The sequence below is a fragment of the Lactuca serriola genome, chromosome 3 (assembly GCF_051521515.1).
Source record: "Lactuca serriola cultivar US96UC23 chromosome 3, Lser_US96UC23_V15, whole genome shotgun sequence".
NCBI lineage: Eukaryota > Viridiplantae > Streptophyta > Magnoliopsida > Asterales > Asteraceae > Lactuca > Lactuca serriola.
Window position 1 is genome coordinate 64,011,374 of NC_136410.1, and position 18,285 is coordinate 64,029,658.

The 18,285-nt window shown below is 35.8% G+C and overlaps 2 protein-coding genes across 2 annotated transcripts; both read left to right on the top strand.

Moving 5' to 3' along the window:
* Positions 1-4,036: 4,036 nt before the first annotated feature.
* Positions 4,037-4,333, top strand: LOC145095331 (auxin-responsive protein SAUR64-like). The gene has a single exon (XM_079033231.1). It carries the CDS (start codon positions 4,037-4,039, stop codon positions 4,331-4,333), a length of 297 nt encoding a protein of 98 aa, XP_078889357.1.
* Positions 4,334-5,932: 1,599 nt separating this feature from the next.
* Positions 5,933-7,263, top strand: LOC145092480 (expansin-like A1). The gene is made up of 5 exons (XM_079030419.1): positions 5,933-6,091; positions 6,205-6,314; positions 6,400-6,578; positions 6,657-6,789; positions 6,866-7,263. Exons 1-5 carry the CDS (start codon positions 5,974-5,976, stop codon positions 7,094-7,096), a joined length of 771 nt encoding a protein of 256 aa, XP_078886545.1. The 5' UTR covers positions 5,933-5,973; the 3' UTR covers positions 7,097-7,263.
* Positions 7,264-18,285: the final 11,022 nt, after the last annotated feature.

The window sequence follows — 18,285 nt, forward strand, 5'->3', positions numbered from 1 at the left end:
GTGTGTGTGTGTGTGTATATATATATATATATATATATATATCTTTACTATCTTATAAAAGAAATCTCACTATTTCTAAAAATAGATTGAATATAATAATATTATTTTTTTTTAAGACGTTCAAATCATTAAGCTAATAGTACAAGTAGTCATCAATAAAATAATATTAAATTTTAACCTGTGTTTTGAATCCTTATATTTCTCAACAAATTCTATCTCCTTCCCTGAATTTCGGATAATTCAAAATTTGAAACCATCAGAAAATACATGTTGATTCAAATATCCCTCCTGCAGATGGCTCTTTCTTACATCCCCTGTTATAAAGCCTACCGTGAATCTATTGTTAATGGAGGTTTTGCAACATTTTGCAAAGTATAGCATGTTATATTTTTGATGTTGAAGATCTGAAATTCTATCATAATTAGGTAAGAATCCTCTTCTTGAATCCTTTTTTTCTCTCTCTAAACACAATGATGATCTCGAATCGTTCAGGTTATCTTGCACCCTTATATTCTCACATGTCTTCACCAATAACATCAGCCACCATTGTATTCACAAGATCAACCATCATCGCTGTCAAAACCATCAGACACCACCGCATCAGGCGACTCCTTCCTATTACTTCTTATTTGTCTGTATTTTGAGTTAGAATCGCAAATCAAAACACCCATATCTTATTTGGAGTTGTTATTTGCTACACATCAAATGATAGAGCTTCAAGATTTTGTTTACCTCTCCCCTTATTTAGACATATGATCAATTTGTATGTGATTTTTTGGTAACTAAAAACTTGGATTTCTGTTGTTGCAGATATGTCAACAAAGTGTTTTCATTGCTCCACTTTCAGGTGACATTTTTGACCCAGGCATGCTTTGATTTCAAAAAACTTGATTTTTTTTATCTTCTTATGGATGTGATGGTTCTGGGAATGGTAGAAAACCTCAATCTCAATCCACGGACCCTAATCTTCTCCATCTATGTGAGAATACCTTGCTTTCTATTTCCTCACTTCCTCACCTACCTCAACTCATTGAAAATTGACAATTAGTCCACCAGAAAGTCTATACGGCTCTTCTTCCCTTGAAGATTAACTTTCAGACAAGTGAAACTGGTAAATCCCATTCTTATTTTTTTTTTGTCGCTTCAGTCCAAGAATTGGGGTTTTTATTAGTTTATATTTGATCTTCTTTTATGATTAATGATATTAGGTCTTCATTGTTAATTTTATTATTATGTATGTAGAAGGCTTCTTGTTGAAGCCGCCCTAGGATGTCTAGAAACTTGAAAAGAAGGTCGTATAAACCATAGTGTTGGTCATTGAAGATGAATGGATTGGAAATTTGATTAGAACTTCTAAAAGGGTTGGGGCTAACTATGTAAGGTTGCTAGAAATTCATGTGTATCTTGATCTACATATTCTTTAGGTTCGGAAAAACCATTTTGTAATAGAGGCTTTATCAATAACGATATCAATATGCATAAAAAATGGATCAAGAAAATGATTTTGAGATTGGATAGGGCAAAGGCCTTATCTTAACATGTTTTTATTTTAATCCTTACTTGTAATTGATTTCATCATTTTTAACTTTTTGTATTTTTATCTTATAAATATATTGCGCGGGTAGACGGCTAGTATATATATATATATATATATATATATATATATATATATATATATATATATATATATAGACTTAGGTTACTATATTCAAAGTAATTATTGTATTATTGTATGTATAAATGTGGGCCAATCATTTTACTTATTTTAAGAAAGTGATTAATACATATTATTGAATTAAATATAATTGAAAAATACCATCTAATTTAACTAGAAGGGTATTTTAGTCAATTAACATAGATTTAATAAAGAAAATTTGCATATTTTAAGGGATCATATATTTTATTAATTTTAAAAATCCGATTTTATGAATTATAAGGTTTTTAATTCGGACATTCTGATATAATATGTTTGAGTATGTTCAAAAATAAAAAAAAATTCTTGAACCATAAAATAATAAAAATATTCTTGAACATATTTCTTGATCATGACTTTAAAATTTTCTTGTAGAATAACAAAATTCTCGAACCATCAATTGATGAATTAAAACAAAAATTACATTAATTCTTATAGAATACATGTAACAATTGCTAAGAATTACATTTATTGTTAAAGAATAAAACTAAAAAAACTTTCAAATCTGGAAAAAAAAAACATCAAAATCTAACAAAGACACTACTACATTCTAAAAAAATAATGTTGCTAAGAGGCGTCGTTCAAATTTCGTGGTCCGTTCTTCAAGCATCAGCTTCTGTATAAACAAATTCAATAATAAATTAGTAAGAAAATATTCATATTCCATTCCAACATAATTGGAATTCGTGATTTCATTCTGATAGAATTGGAATTCATTTACCAATAATTATATTAATTCAAAGACTTCTAACAGAATATGTTCATGATTATCATAAAAAAAACATTCTTTTCTGATAGAATACTATAAACGAAGAAAACCATTCAGTTGAAACATTTTAGCGAGCGCTTGGTGTGCATCAAAACAACTTTCAATTTCGGATGAGAGGGTGCTACAGCCGCCGCAATAAGAACCCTAACCTTAGGAGAGTGCTACAACCGCCACTTATACCCCATCCTTCACCCGCTTCCTCCTATCCGCCATTGGAGCCGGAAATCGCCGGAGCCACCCCCCCCCCCCCCTCCTATGTCTGAAAGAGAGCGAGCCAGTCGGATGCAAGAATTCTAGGGTTATCACGCCACCATCCCTTTCGTGTTGGCTAACTGTCGTGAACCGCTCAGTCACCGCCATGTTTATATGGCTACTGTGAACTACCGGTGCCCAACCACCGTCGCCGCTTCAACGAGCATCGAAGACGAAGGCCGCCAATTATAACTGTGGCAACGAGCGATCGGAAGAAGAAAGATATTGGTTATCACGTTGTGTTTCACGTGAGTACGAGTGTTTCTGCTCGTGTCTGGATGCGTATTCCAAAATATGTCGTCGTGTGTGTGCTTGGTCGGCCGGAAGTGGAGTGTATACGAGAGGGAAAAGGTTGGGGGCGACGATGAATAGAAGAGAAGAGGGAAGAGGCGGACGTAAGGATATATACTAGAAATTGGGTTTTAAAACTGATATTCCTAAATTAAAAGGATACTCATTGATTTATATATTTACCATAATTAATTAAATGTATGATTACATATATATCCTTTTGAAATGATTGGTCTATATTTATTCATCCACTAACACAATAATTACTTTAAATATATGAATATATATATATATATATATATATATATATATATATATATATATATATATATATATATATATATATTTGGCGTTGTTATCTTCACAAATAAAAATGAAAAGAAATCCTTAAAATATCGTTAAATTGCAAAAACAAACACGTAAGTGTAGTTAGATATTTGTACTTCCAATTCCTTGTATGTGGTTATACTTTAGTACTTTAAATTCCAATTCCTTGGGTGTAGATGTAGTGATACTTTAGTACTTTCGGATAGTTGGTATTTTGGATGACCTTAGCCACAAAAAATCACTTTTTAGTCTTAGGAGACAACTAGGACGAGCCAAGGACGGTATTCTACTATCATCTAACGTATCCCAAAATGTCTCGACCACTCATTCAACAAAATAGTCCTTAAAACTGTCTAAAATGGAAAAAGACTATTACGAAATTTATGTGGTTTCTATACAATACTCAATGGTATCCTCATATTTTATGGTACTAAAGACATATCTGGATTTACTATAACTAATCACATGATGTTGCTACTAAACATTCCACACCGAACATAACTAGCCCTCTATCTGCTTCATTTGGACTATAAATACAATACATATTCCTTTTACAGTAATATCATATTATCACAAATCATTTTAGTCAAGAATCATCATTGACTCATCGTGTTTGAAGATCTTCAATTCCCACGCTTTTGTAGATTGAGACAATTTTCTTGATAGTAATATTCTTCGTTATGACACCTAAGAAGATGATGAAAATGGCAAGGAGATGGCAAAAGGAGGCTTTGAAAAGTGGTTCTCACGACTTGGAAACAAACAAGGGTCACTTTGTCGCTTACACTACTGACAATAGTCGTTTTGCTATGCCTTTGCATTATCTAGAGAACAATGTTTTCTTGGAGCTTTTAAGGATGTCCGAGGATGAGTTTGGGCTACCAAGGAATGGGCCTATCACTCTGGCTTGCGATTCCATCCTTATGAAATACTTGGTTGCCGTTTTTGAACGTGGTTTCAATGAAGATTTGGAGAAGGCTTTGATAGTTTCTGTTGTTTAGTTGTCGATGTTCATTAGATCTATCACTGAGGAATATCAAATGATTAGTTAGTTTCCTTATTCTAACTTGATAAGATTCAAAGTTATTGTGCATAGTAACCAAGATAACATAATATTTATAAGTTTGTGCAGGTCATTCAAGGAAGTTAATCAATTTCCATATATGTTTGTTGTTCAAGTGTTGCAATTTTTTGTAATAATTTTAAACACTTACTTTAAGTATGGTTTTTTTCATCTCAATAAATTGTCTGTAAATTGTTAGGCTTAAAGAATCTTCAACCCGCCAAAGTTCTAAACCGGGTTTAGGGATGTCAAAAACCCCCGTGGGACCCCGATACCGTACGGGACTAATTTTTTAAAAAATTCGGGAGCGGGAGCGGGGGCGGGGGCGATATTAACTCCCGTTTATTTTCGGGACCGGGGGCGGGAGTGAGTATTTCCGTCCCGTACTCCCGCGGGGGCCCCGTTTATATTTATATAAAAAATATATATATGTGTTTATAACTTTAGTGATGTTTTATGTTTGATCAATTCTTGATTTATCAAGGGCTTACATGTTTGTTTATATACAAAAGTTATTAAAAAAACTATTTTTAGCCAAAAACAAAGCAATTTTTTAGCAAAAAAAATCCATTTTTAAGCCTATAAACCGGGAGTACCGGGGGAACGGGGGCGGGACCGGGGGCGGGACCGGAGGCTGTGTAAGCGGGGGATCCGGGGGCGGGACCGGGAGCGGGGGCAACAAGGGATTTCGGGAGCGGGGGCGGGGGCAACCATTTCCGCTCCCGTTTGGTCCCGTTGACATCCCTACCGGGTTATATGGTGTAGTTAGGCGTACATGTTGGGTTGATGACTATAACTACTTGTAAAGGTTAGCTATTTACTACAAACAGTCAGGTATACATGTTGAATTATCGTAGAATCTAAACAAAAGTAACAGTTTAGATACAATTTGATCGATTTACGAAACGTGCAACCAAAATAGCTTGTTTCATAACATTCCAACTTTGACACCAAAAAATGTATATTTTAAGCATAAAATGGGTTGTCCAGTCCTAGCGTACCTTCAATATTGAATAATAATAGTATATCTTATTTTCTTATCACGAAAATAAATGTTATTATGTCGACGGGATTCGTAAAAGTAAAATTTGAGTTTCACACGTACCGAGAATAATTCACAAAAAAGAGTCGGTGGCATACTGACACCCAAAAGACATTGTTTCTTGTTTCCCATTAACGCCACCCACCTGATTGTCTAAATCCTTTTAAATCCTTCATAAATTCTCAATATTCCATTATATTAAATCCAAATATTAAAACTAAAACATTTCTCGACTCTTTTTTCTCAGTGTTATTGAAAATAGTTCAAAATGGATTAAAAATGATATAAGGCAAGCGATGTATGTTTTCTTTTGATATTTTGGAAATCACTTCAAAAAAACTAAAATAATAATTCTTTTTTGATAGAAAGAAAATATCAAAAATCTTTTCCTACATTCCCAAGACAAATCCATGTTCACCGACATTGTTGAAAATATATATTATAAAATAAGAGAAGAGTAAACTTAAACTGTAAAAAATCTATATAAACCCTTATACTTACACAGATACACATATCACACCTACATAGTAAAAACAATGGCGATCTTTCTCTACTTTCTCTTTACTCTTCCCGTAATTGCCTCTACAAATGCTTGTGATAGATGTCTGCATCAAACTAAAGCACTTCTCTTCTCCAATGCATCTGCTCTTTCATGTACCATTTCTCTATTCTTTTTTGTTTTGGAAAATTTTGATTTTGAGATTGACCATGTTATTATTTCTTGATTTAATTTACTGGGTAATAACTATTTTCGAAAAAAAATGTAGATGGAGCATGTGGGTATGGTTCATCTGCTCCAAGCTTCTACAATGGCCATCTTGCTGCTGCTGTTCCCAACATCTACAAATTCGGGTCGGGTTGTGGTGCTTGTTTCCAGGTACAAATTTACACATTTGACCTTGATGTTTAACTGTTTGTTCATTTTTGGTTATGAATGTGTGGTCATGTATGTCGTTTTACAGGTCAGATGCATGGATGCTAAGTTGTGCTCAAAAGTTGGAACTCAAGTGATAGTGACTGATCTGAATAGCAACACACAGACAGATTTGGTGTTGAGCAGCAGAGCTTTAATGGCTATGGCGAATAAGGGTATGGAGCAAAAGCTATTGAAACTTGGTGCTGCCAACGTGGAATATAAAAGGTATATCGAATCAAAATAAACGAATTTTGTATTTCATTATCGAAAAGTAGTATTGATTTACAATTACTTTGTGTGTAGAGTACCTTGTGATTACAAAGGCAAAAATCTGGCATTGAGGGTGGAAGAATCAAGCCGGAAGCCCCATTATCTTGCCATCAAGTTCTTATTTCAAGGTGGCCAAACTGAGATCGTATCCGTTGATGTTGCCCAGGTAAATCTTTGTTGTTGTTGTTACGATAATCCAACGTAATTGTTGTCGAAAACTTACAGGACACGTTGTGTTTCAGGTTGGATTGTCGAATTGGGGTTTTTTGAGCAGAAAGTCAGGGGCAATTTGGGAAACGAGTAGAGTTCCGGCAGGGGCGTTGCAGTTCCGGTTGGCGGTGACGTCTGGATATGATCGGAAGGCGATTTGGGCCAAGAGTGTGCTCCCGGCCGACTGGAATGTTGGAGTCGTGTATGATTCCGGCGTACAAATTGACGACGTTGCTGAAGAAGGTTGTGGTCGATGTGATTAGATGTTGTATTAAGTTTCCGATTGATTTGTCGTTTGGACAATATTCAATGGAACCCGTAGTTTCTGTTATGTTGTAGACTGTAGTATTTATCTTTACAAATTATGTATGTATGTATTATTAAATATTAGACCGGAAGAAAAAAATACTGAACAATATCTTGACTGATATTTTGGCAAGTTGCAAAATTCCAAAATATGCATTCCTCTTTTAAACTTGTCTGTAAGGTTTAAACTTGTCTGTAAGGATTTCAAAAAAGGTTGATTTCTCACAACTACAACTATTGATGTCCCTAATCCAAACCATTGGATGTTTACCCAACTGTGTGGCCCAAGTGTATAACAAGCTTGGCAAGGCCCATTTAGTCTAATCAGATGGTGACATTCGCAAATGAACACGTCTTATGACGTCTCATCACTTTCTCTTGAGTCTTGAGGCAGCAAGCATAACATTAGCTTTTAGTCAAACGAACTTAGTAGTGATTTTTGTTAGGAAAAAAAAGGGTAATCAGAGTTAGAAAAACGGGTTATTGACTTGCTTGGATCAATGAAAGTTGTGAAAAACACTTTTAGATTAAAACATTTTAAGGGTACACTCGAAAGTCTTTAATCGGATAAAATTCATTGTTTTCTAGAAGAGCGAATGCAGAAGATGTTATGAAAAAGTGTGTATCAAACTAATTTCGAATATGATAATAAGGACCCTAACTTCCTACATGAATTGCTATATAGCAGTTACATGAATCTAACTTCCTGCCCCTTCAACCCCGTCATGGGTTGTCGCCCCTTGGACCCTGCTCCCAGGAGCACTGCCCCTGGACCCCGTCGGGCTTCACCTCTAAATAGCAGTATAATTTCAATTAAAACAAACTTAAATAAATGTCACTCTGCACCACCCAAACTTGTTTAATATTTATCAAAATAACAATGATCAACAAATTAATCTCATTGCATTTAAATAATATTAATGATACAAAATCACCAACAACCAGTATCAAACGAAAGTTATATATATATATATATATATATATATATATATATATATATATATATATATATATATAATACGTAAGTTTCTCCCTGTAAATCTAGGGATACATGAAATGAGAGATATGGAATGATCCAAGAAATCATCATTGTCCTGGTATTAGGCAAAATATGAGATACAAAGTACATAATGTGCGTTTTGTTCTATGTTTTTGAGACAAAAATTTAAACAGAAACACGTAAGTGAAAACTACTGTTTAGCCAAACTCATAGAGTCATAAAGATAAGGCATTCAGCCACTCAAGTTCGATAAACTTTGTGGGAAAGCCGCATATGCTGGAAGTAGACGCGTCATTTGGCTTTTTATGGGAAATATAATAAACGGGTATGTTTATTATACTATGGATACAGTTTTGCGCTAGGGCGCTACCCGGCACCCCACAAGGGGAATGCCCCTTTTACCCTATCTGTTGGCCAAGAGCTATGATCATTGGACCCTACCAGAGACAATGCCCCTTAAACCCTACTAAGGGTGTTACCATCGGATGTATTTAAACTTCATATTTCTATATATCAGATTAGCATGCATTTTGCACCACCCGAACTTACAACATAGCAAAATCTTAACTCAAACATGTTTTTGGAATCATAATGGATTTGAATTATGATGAAAGTTAAACTCTTAAAACATCATGGATTTGAATCGTAAATTCTATTTCTTTGCATGTCAGCTTCTCATTTGGCCCAACCTAATCCATTTTTACATGCGAGTCGCAACACCTAATAGGGTAATAGTAAATAGCACATTAGCCGCAACACCTAATAGGCTAATAGTAAACAGCACACTAGCCACAACTAAAGATGTACCAAAATAGAGATTGTCTGATCTGGATTTTAAAATTTCAATCCGTTTGTAACCGGATTTGGAGGGTTTTGGATATCAAATAATTTGATTCGGTTTTATTCGGATTTTTTGCAGGAAATTTTGATCCACTATATCCGGATTCAGAAAGTTTTGAACAAGATTTTTCAATTGCTCTTATCTCCAACGATATATTTGTTGGATTAGTGTCTAAGTCCATAACTATTTTGGTATGTACTTGACCCGATGGTGCATGGTCCTTTTAGGTTGCCTTCACCAAAGCAACTTGATAGGATGATTTATGGAGAGAAAGGATTAAATATGATTTATTAATATATTATGAGAATAATATATTAAAGGAGAAATCATATTGTTTAATTAATATTAGTCAATAATTAATTGGTAATTAGTTTTATGACTAAAAGAGATTAATTAAACTTAAGGGACTGGAATTGTAATTATAAGATAATTGCAATTTGGGCCATGGATTGTCTTAAATCAAGAGGTGGACGAATTCTTATGGGAAGCCCATAAGGAAATCGTCCAAGGGCTTGATTAAAGGAGTCTATGGGTTGCTTAGGGCTTAAGCATCCAAATTAGGGTTTCCTTGTTAGATAACCCTAATAGCCTCACTATATATAGAACCCTTAAGGCTCAAAAACGTAGGGAACTTCTTTTCTAGGGTTACAACATGTTTTGGGCAGCCTCTAACCTCTCTCCTCTTCATCCTCTTGCTTATGGTGTTTGTGAGCCATTAGAGGAGTGACACTTGTGACTCTAAGCCTTCCAAAGTCAATTCAAGGAGGAATTGGGATTGTTATTGCTACATAACAATCAAGGTACTATCTTAAACCTAATTATATGTTAATATTGATTTCCATATGCTAGAATTAGGGTTTATAGTCTTGGATTCAAAGCATGTACAATAGAGAAACCTAGATCCAAGCATTAGGGTTTGTATGAGCACATAGGATGTCTTATGACCAAAACCCATCAATATTCTCTAAATCTTTTTCCAATTCCACAATCATCATAACCACAGTTGTTCTTATCTTTTTCCAATTCCACATATCATCACATACTGTCAGACATATCTGGGGTGTCTGACCTACCCTTCGGTCCTAACAACCGAACTCTACTACTATCACATATACATATCATGCCAGCACATAACATATCAGGTAGTAGAAAACCTAGATGATATCACAAAGACAATCATCTAACATACAACTCCTACCGATGGGCCGGCATTGTGGTCGTAGACCCACCGCTACTGGAAGGTAACTCACCTCAAAGTAGCTGTTGATCTGCGTGGGAACTGACTGTCTTCTGCTGCTGCTGCCCCAGAAATCCTCCGACTATAATCCCCACAAAACACTCAGTCAAGTACTGCTAACCGACCTCAGGGTAAAATGACCATTTGCCCTTAACCAAACCAAGATTCAAAGTCAAAGTCAACTTCCAGTTGACCCGACTCGCCGAGTTGGCTTGCCAACTCGCCGAGTCCCTATCCATTCGATTGACCATAATCTCGTCTCTACTCGTCGAGTTAGGCATTGACTCGATGAGTTTTCCTTCTAAACCAAAGTCCAATAGTCCTTCATCCTACTCGCCGAGTTGTATGAACAACTCGTCGAGTTCATCTTCATCCAAAGAACATTCTATGCTGAGACTCGTCGAGTTGTATGAACAACTCGTCGAGTCTGTTCTTGAGGCAAGAAGATTTCCTTGGACTCGCCGAGTCAGGGCATTGACTCGCCGAGTTCCTTCATGGGTGAGTCTGGCTTCCGACTCACTGAGCCACACCCCATGACTCACTACTCCACTCAGCAAACACGAAAAGGGGGAAAACTCGGGGACTCGCGACTCGACTCGCCGAGTCTTTCACATATAAATATTATATACTCGATTTTGCTTGAATCCAGCTCATGCCATACATAGATCTGGGTTCTTAGGGCTTGATTAACACATAAAGTTTCCAACTTTACGTGTAAATAAACACCAATGAAGGTTTTAGGGCTCAAAATGCACTAAAAGAGTAGATCTAGGGCTTTCATGCAATATGGCTCCATAAAGGCAGTAGATCCGAGCTCCTGGAGCTCGATCATGCCTAGATCTAAAGGTTAGTCAACTTATTACAAACCCTAATTCATACTCAAGATTGGAAATGGCTCAAGAAGGACTTTAATGGAGCTTTAAAGGGACTATAAGCATGAAAATAGAGGGAAACTGAGTGATACCTCAAGGAAATCACTGAGATAACACCAAGATGTCTGGCCTCCTTCTTCTCTTCTTGATCTACTTCCTTTTTATCTCAAAATCTTCAAGAAAACACACCAAAACACTTCAATCTCACAAGGAACAAGGTTTGGATGGTATAGGGAGCTCTGAGGGTGAAGGGGGCGAGCATAGGGGCGCATAAGATGACTTAAATAGGGTGCAAACCCTTGAAATTTAGGGTTTCATCAGACACTGGGGACTCGCCGAGTCCAGAATATGGACTCGCCGAGTCGCCAACTTAAACGTGCTCCAAATCCCATCTCTACTCGACGAGTCAGGCCTACAACTCGCCGAGTCCAAGGCTAAAAATGCAAAACACTTAGATAAATTTTACATACCAGGAACCAGGTGCTACAATTATTTTTTATAATTGAGAAGAAAAAGAAGCACTCGAATGATCAAATTCTTCTTCCGAAGATTCCATAATCTTTTGAAGATTCTTAATTCTCTTCTACAATCTTACTAAGACTTTCTTTTTCGTACTAATGAACACTCTCAAATTCCAAATGTGCAAGAATTGCATCTTCAAGTTCTTTTGTCACCCATTCTTCTATCTCTTTCTCAAGCTTCTCACCATTTTCTTTACTAAATCTCAAAACAGTATCAAGCTTTTTTCGAGATCATTGATTCTTTTTTTTCTTAATTTCTCTTTTCAAGATCATTGATTTTTTTTCTTAACAGCACACTAGCCATCGCAAAGCAGTCGCTGCCACCGCCGTGAGCCACCAGGTGGGTGGCTAAGCCCTTTGAACAAATTAGAATCGTGTATATGGGTTGTAGATGGTGTTAGTTTGGCTAGAAAATCGAGTATAGCCACCACCACCAACGTGAGGTGGTGGCTACCACCATGTGCCACCATGTGTGTGTGTATTTATCTTAGTTAGTGTGTGTGTTTATTTTTGGATTTTGCTTTGTAAACTGTAATCATGTCGGAATAATGAAAAGGAAAACCCTAACCATCACCGTGAGGTAGTGGCTGTCGCCACCAGCCACCGTGTTGGGTGGTGGTGTGCTTGTTGTGTTTGATTCGTTGGGATGTTTGGAAAAAGGGAATAAAACCTTAATGGGCCTAATAAACCCTAGTGGGCCTAATAAACCCAATGAAACCCTACTGGGCCCAATGAATCCCCAATTGACCTAAAAGCCCAAACATGTGACTATTGGGTCATATGAACCCTAATTGATCAAAAGACCTAGCTATTGGGCCTATTGGGTTAAGATGGGGTTGGAAACCCCAATTAGGGTTTAGAAAACCCTAATGTTGGATTTATAGGCCTTGGAATTATTGGGACCCACTTTTGGGTCATTGGAATGGAGTTGTGAATTACACCTAATCACACCATATGACTTATCTAGTAGAGTGATGGACTTAATGGATTAAGTCCTTAATGGGTTAAGTGAGAAACACTTAACCCTAATTGTCATTTTATGTGAAACCCTAATTTCACTTGGGCTTTGTGTTGGGCCTTTCTATTGGGCTTTGGTGATTGGGCTATTAATGGGTCATCCATAATCAAGCATATGGACTAGAATAATTTAATGTGCTTTAGGGTATGTCCCATGTAAGGGGTTTGGGCCCAATTTGGAAAATTGGGCCATAGATGGGCCATAGTTTGGGCCTTAATGATTATATGATATTGGGACATTAGAATGTCAAATGTTGGACTGGAATAAATGGTTGGGCCTTAGAGTGAGACCATGTAAAGGTTTGGGCCCAATTTGGAAAATTAGGCCATATGTTGGGCTTTGACTCATAATTGACTGTTGGGCCTTTGGATTAGGCCTTGGGTTTAGATCAAGCTAAGATTAGGGTAAAGCAGTCCTTTTACCCCAAGCATGGACTTATGATTTTTGTGTTGGAACCCAATTATTAATTGGGTGATGTTTTGATATTGACAGTTTGGGAATCTGTCATCCAGCAGCTGGGATTGTGTCTACGGGACTTCAGCAGTGTGAGGTGGGTTACCTTCCAATAGAAGTGGGTCTAAGGCACCAAAGCCTGCCCACTAGTAGTTGATTATATATGAGATGATTGTCTTTGTGATAATTGTCTGGTATGCCACTATCTGTTATGTGTTATGTGCTAGTATGCTATGTTTTATGTGATAGTGGTACGAAGGGTAGGATAGACCCCGGTATCGGTTGTAAGGACCGACAGGGTAGGTCAGGTACCCCAGATATTCCTGACAGCATGTTTATGATATGTTGTTATGTGATAGTGGTAGTAGGAATGGAATAGTCCTCGTGCTACGATCGTAAGGACCAAAGGGTACGTCAGGCACCCCAGATATGCCTAACAGTATAGGGGTGAAATAGTCCCCGTAGCTAGTTAAGATAAACCAAAGGGTAGGTCGGCACCCCATAATGGCCTGACATGTTAGGTCGAGTACCCCAGAAATGCTTGACATGGGTAGGTCGGGCACCCCAAAATTGTCTGGCAGGTTAGGTCTAGCACCCTAGAATTGCCTGGCAGGGTAGGTCGGGCACCCTAGAATTGACTGGTAGTATGTGTTTGGTAGAGTATGTGGTATGATGGGGGAACTTACTAAGCTTCGTGCTTATAGTTTTCAGTTTTGGTTTTAGGTACTTCGTTTTCAATGGAAATGAGTCGGCTTGATCGCAGCACATCACACTATATTTTCGCACATGAGGTCTTGGGGATTACACTCTGATATTGTTTTATGATAACATGTTTTGATTATTTCTACTTTGGTGTTTGACATGATATGTTATTATGGATGTTTTATTACTTACGGTTTTATAATGACTTATTTAAAAATGAAATTTTTGATCTTGAATTTTGAGATGTTACAACTTATATGCTAAGTGTACCATGTGGTACGCCTCGTGTATTGCCTAAGGACCAAAATGCAATTTTTATAATAACAAGGGCAATAAAAAAAAATATACCAGGATTCAAGTGTTACACCACCTTCTGCAATATCAAGCATTTCGAAAACAAAATCGACATGCCCGGAGAAAGACAAAGGAAGGTGATTGTCGGTGGGTTTCGGTTGTAGGGAGGAAGAACAAGGGGAAGGGGAGTGTGTGTTTTTAATTGTCTGTTCTTGAGAGAGAGTGAGAGAGAGAGAGAGGCAGAAAGTGGGGTTTTATTTATTTATTTATTTTAAATAGATTTAAATAAAGAAAATCAAAATATATATTTAAAATGGTATACAAGTCTTTTTATGTGGGTGAAATACTTTTTGTCAAAAGTTTTGAAACCATAAGGACGATCTAAGGTTTTTTGAATTTATGGACTATATCCACATTTCTAGAAAGCACATGGACTATTTATGAAGTTTTTCCTAAAAATTTATAGAACATACTATTTAAATAAAATACATCATTAAAATAAAATCATAATATTTAAATTGAAAATAAAACATTACAATATCACAAGAAAAAAGATACATTAAACTAAAAACATAAAACGATCCTAAAATTTAAATTTTGCCCTTAAGTTTGTCTTGAATCTTCATTTTCAACGCTCGTACCAATTCTTCATCTTCGGGCGACATGCCTTTGGTTCTAATCCTAAGAATTACCAAGTCATTCATCATTTATTTTCGTCTGCGTCACTCCTTTCTTGTCTACGAAGTATTTCCAAATGTTCACGCCGCAAATCAATTTTTTTTCTTTTTGTTGCGGTTATATGTGTTGCTAGAACTTCGTTTCAATTTCCACCATATATTTTACTTTTCTATCAACTTCCTTTGCATGTTTGTCGTGCGTTTCGCTTTGTCGCGTCCTACGGTCGTCGTGGGGTGGGGGTGGGGGTGGGGGGGGGGGGATTTCTCTTTGATGTCATCCAGAAGCTCATCGGTTTCGGCATGGAGGTTGATGTGAGTCTGTGCGTCAGAGACGTCAACCAAGCTCGAGTTTTGATACCTCTTAGATTACACCTCCGTCGATGTTGGACATTGAGTCCATTTTGGATCTTCTCAGCATCTCTCATGGTCTCTCAAACTTGAACGTATGACCTATCTCGACTTGATATAGCACTTTTGCGGCTTTGAACAAATCAAATTCGTTGCAACTGTTTTTTTCAAATATAGATTGTTGTAGACCGAGTTGAATTTGGTGCGCCTCTTATTCAATTCTCGCAATTTACTACTTATCGACATTGCGTTATGGATTTTTTTCAAGAAAGCGTGAAATTTGACGAGCGCAGTTTCCCAAAAAGCTTGTTCCTTCATACCATTTCCTTGAGTGTTATTTTTCGATGTCCCACACCATTCTACCGCTAAAGCATACCCCTCCTCCGACATCCATCATTGTGGAATGTCTTCATTTCTCGTGGTAACCGTTTTCCCTTTTCCTCTCCTACTACTTCTACGGTAACGAATGCTACCATGAAGATTTGGTATCGAAGATGAAGTACCAAAAAGTTTTTATTGTAAATTTGAGTGTTGTCCAAAAATATTTTGTTGGAAGTAGGTTGGGAAGGAAATTGCATCGGATGTGAGGTAGGATTGAAATAAGTTTGTTGGTATGGTATTTACAGCGAATTTTGAAAGTTTAATATATAATTCTTGTATCCAATAAATTTGATAGGAGAGGTTGTGTTCGATTTTGACAAGTTGCAAAATTTCAAAATATCATTTCCTTTTTTAAACTTGTCTCAACGAATTTCAAAAAAAAAAAATTGATGCCCCTAATGAATCCATGTTTGCCCAACTGAGTGGCCCAAGTGTATAACAAGCTTGGTCATACCCATTTGAATCAGTTGGTCACATTACCAAATGATATTACGTCTCAATCACTTTTTGTGGTGTGTTTAAATAAAACTAAACGAACTAACACATATTTATATTAATTTTAGATGGGCAAATGGTCATTATGGGGTCCAAATGGCTAGTCAAACAGTAATATCACTGGGTTTTTTTCTGACGACATTTTCAGATTTTTATTTGGATAAAAATAAGGTAAAAAAGAATCCGATGTCTAAGATTTATGGTATCCGACTTGCATCCGTCACATAGGATATATCTGATTCAGATATCTACAAAATAAATATCTGATTCGGCTATCTTTTTGGATACAAAAATTAACTGACCTGTTTTGTGCACCTCTAACCCCAACCCACTGTTATCGGTTAACCGGGTTTCGGGCTTGCCTACACAAAAATAGAAATTGGATCTTCCATCAATTTTGAGCTTCCGAACTTTCATTTGTTACATTTTTCATTTGTGGAACAGTTCAAATCTACTTCTACTTATCTTAATAAAAGACTATTTTTTCTCCACATTCATTTTCAGCCAAAATTGATTTTACCAATATACCACGCATTTAATATGTATAAGTCATCCCTTAATTAAATACTAGCAATTTTTAAAAATTGGGAAGTATATACGGTTATATGTAATTAACAGCTTTTAATATGCTTTTTAATGGTAATAGTATACCAAATCTCAAAATAACAGGGAACTATATTCAAAACGTTTTCATCATCCTTTTTTTACTCTGTGAAGCATTTAACGAATCTTGCACACACAAAAACAAGAAGCACGAAATAACATAAACAAGGTTAGTTTTTATGGTTCGTCTTTATTATTACATGTTTATGTTTATTTCGTAAATGGTTATACATGTTTCTTTAGTTTCATAGTTCCTGCAAAATTTCTATACCCCTGCTTCTATTCACAATATTAATTTCATTTACTTTCCTTTGGCTGCCTTTCTCATCTTTCTCGGTTGTCGCTTTCTTGATCTTCATCATTACAACAAGTATCTTTCGATTATTTTTTTTTATAATACATGATCTCTTCACAACAGGTATCTTTGGATAAGATTACATTACGTAATTTAGTTTCTTAGTGGGTTGAAGTTGATTGTTGGTGGATTTGTCAAGGACGTGGTGTTAGATAAACTGATTACATAAATTGAAATTGCTTTTGAATGATAATCCGATTATATTTTAGATGAATTAAATGATGTATATTATCTAACCCTTTGTGTACATGGTTGTTTTTGAAGGATTATCGGCTGATGTCAAATTAGTTACAGTGATTCCATACAACATGCTTACAACAAATAATCCATCCACATCCTCACATATCGATTTCCCAAAATGATTTAATTCCAAATTAAAAAATCAATGGATGGATTTTCTGGGAGTAGAAATCCTACAAAAGCAGATTGTTTTCTCTCTTAAAGACTCCTTAACCAATCAAAAGCGCCAAGCATCTCAAGTCAATCCACATCCTCCTTCTCCAAAAACTTTGTTAGCATTGCCTACAAAAGATAAGGTTGCCTGGTGTTTTGGTGTTTTGCATGTTACTTTAATTTTTTTCTAAAAAAATGATTTGGTATACCTTGTGGTATTACAGTTCAAGTTCATTCCTATTTAATTTTGGATTTTGACATACAACATTTATCGGACATCAAACTTATACATTGTATGAAATATCCATTTATTTGTAGTATATAATCCTAATTTTATCTTTCTATTATCTTATTGTACTTTTTAATTACCTTTTTTATTAAGGCAATGTGGTATCTGATTGCGCTTTCAATCTGCCATTTTAAAAATTAGCCCAAAAGCCACCATATTTTCAAATAAATATATATTAATTTTAAACATCAATGCAAAAGTTTTTTTAAAAAAAAAAAAGAAAAAAAAAACTTTAATCTTATTAATTTAATAAAAATTAAATTTTAAAAATATTTTACTCGTGGTTCCTACACGTTGTAACCGTAACCCAGTTCACAATAATTTCAAATCAAATCGCTTAAAAAATGGGAGATTATTCTCTATTATGGCTTTTCATACAGATATGGTTTATGGCTTTATGCTTCAGACCATATTGGTCCGAACAAATAACCTAAACAGGTCAAGATTTTAAACACTGGTCGGGCTTTTTTTGGGCTTTACCTATCGACTCAAATCCATAGTGTCAGCCTCGGGGCCGATTACTTGACCTATCAGCATACGACTCTCAACATATATCTAGCAAAGAGAACAACCAGTAATTTGAGGGTTAAATAAAATTATAAAATGTTGATGCAAGGGCAGGGAATTTTTTTTTTTTTAGATTAGTTACATTAACAAGGAGATATTT

Excerpts from the sequence above, each read along its gene's own strand:
- LOC145095331 (XM_079033231.1), top strand. The coding sequence starts at position 4,037 with ATGGCAAGGAGATGGCAAAAGGAGGCTTTGAAAAGTGGTTCTCACGAC.
- LOC145092480 (XM_079030419.1), top strand. The coding sequence starts at position 5,974 with ATGGCGATCTTTCTCTACTTTCTCTTTACTCTTCCCGTAATTGCCTCT. Across the intron at positions 6,315-6,399 it reads GTTGTGGTGCTTGTTTCCAG|GTCAGATGCATGGATGCTAA; the intron begins GTACAAATTTAC and ends GTCGTTTTACAG. Across the intron at positions 6,579-6,656 it reads GCCAACGTGGAATATAAAAG|AGTACCTTGTGATTACAAAG; the intron begins GTATATCGAATC and ends CTTTGTGTGTAG.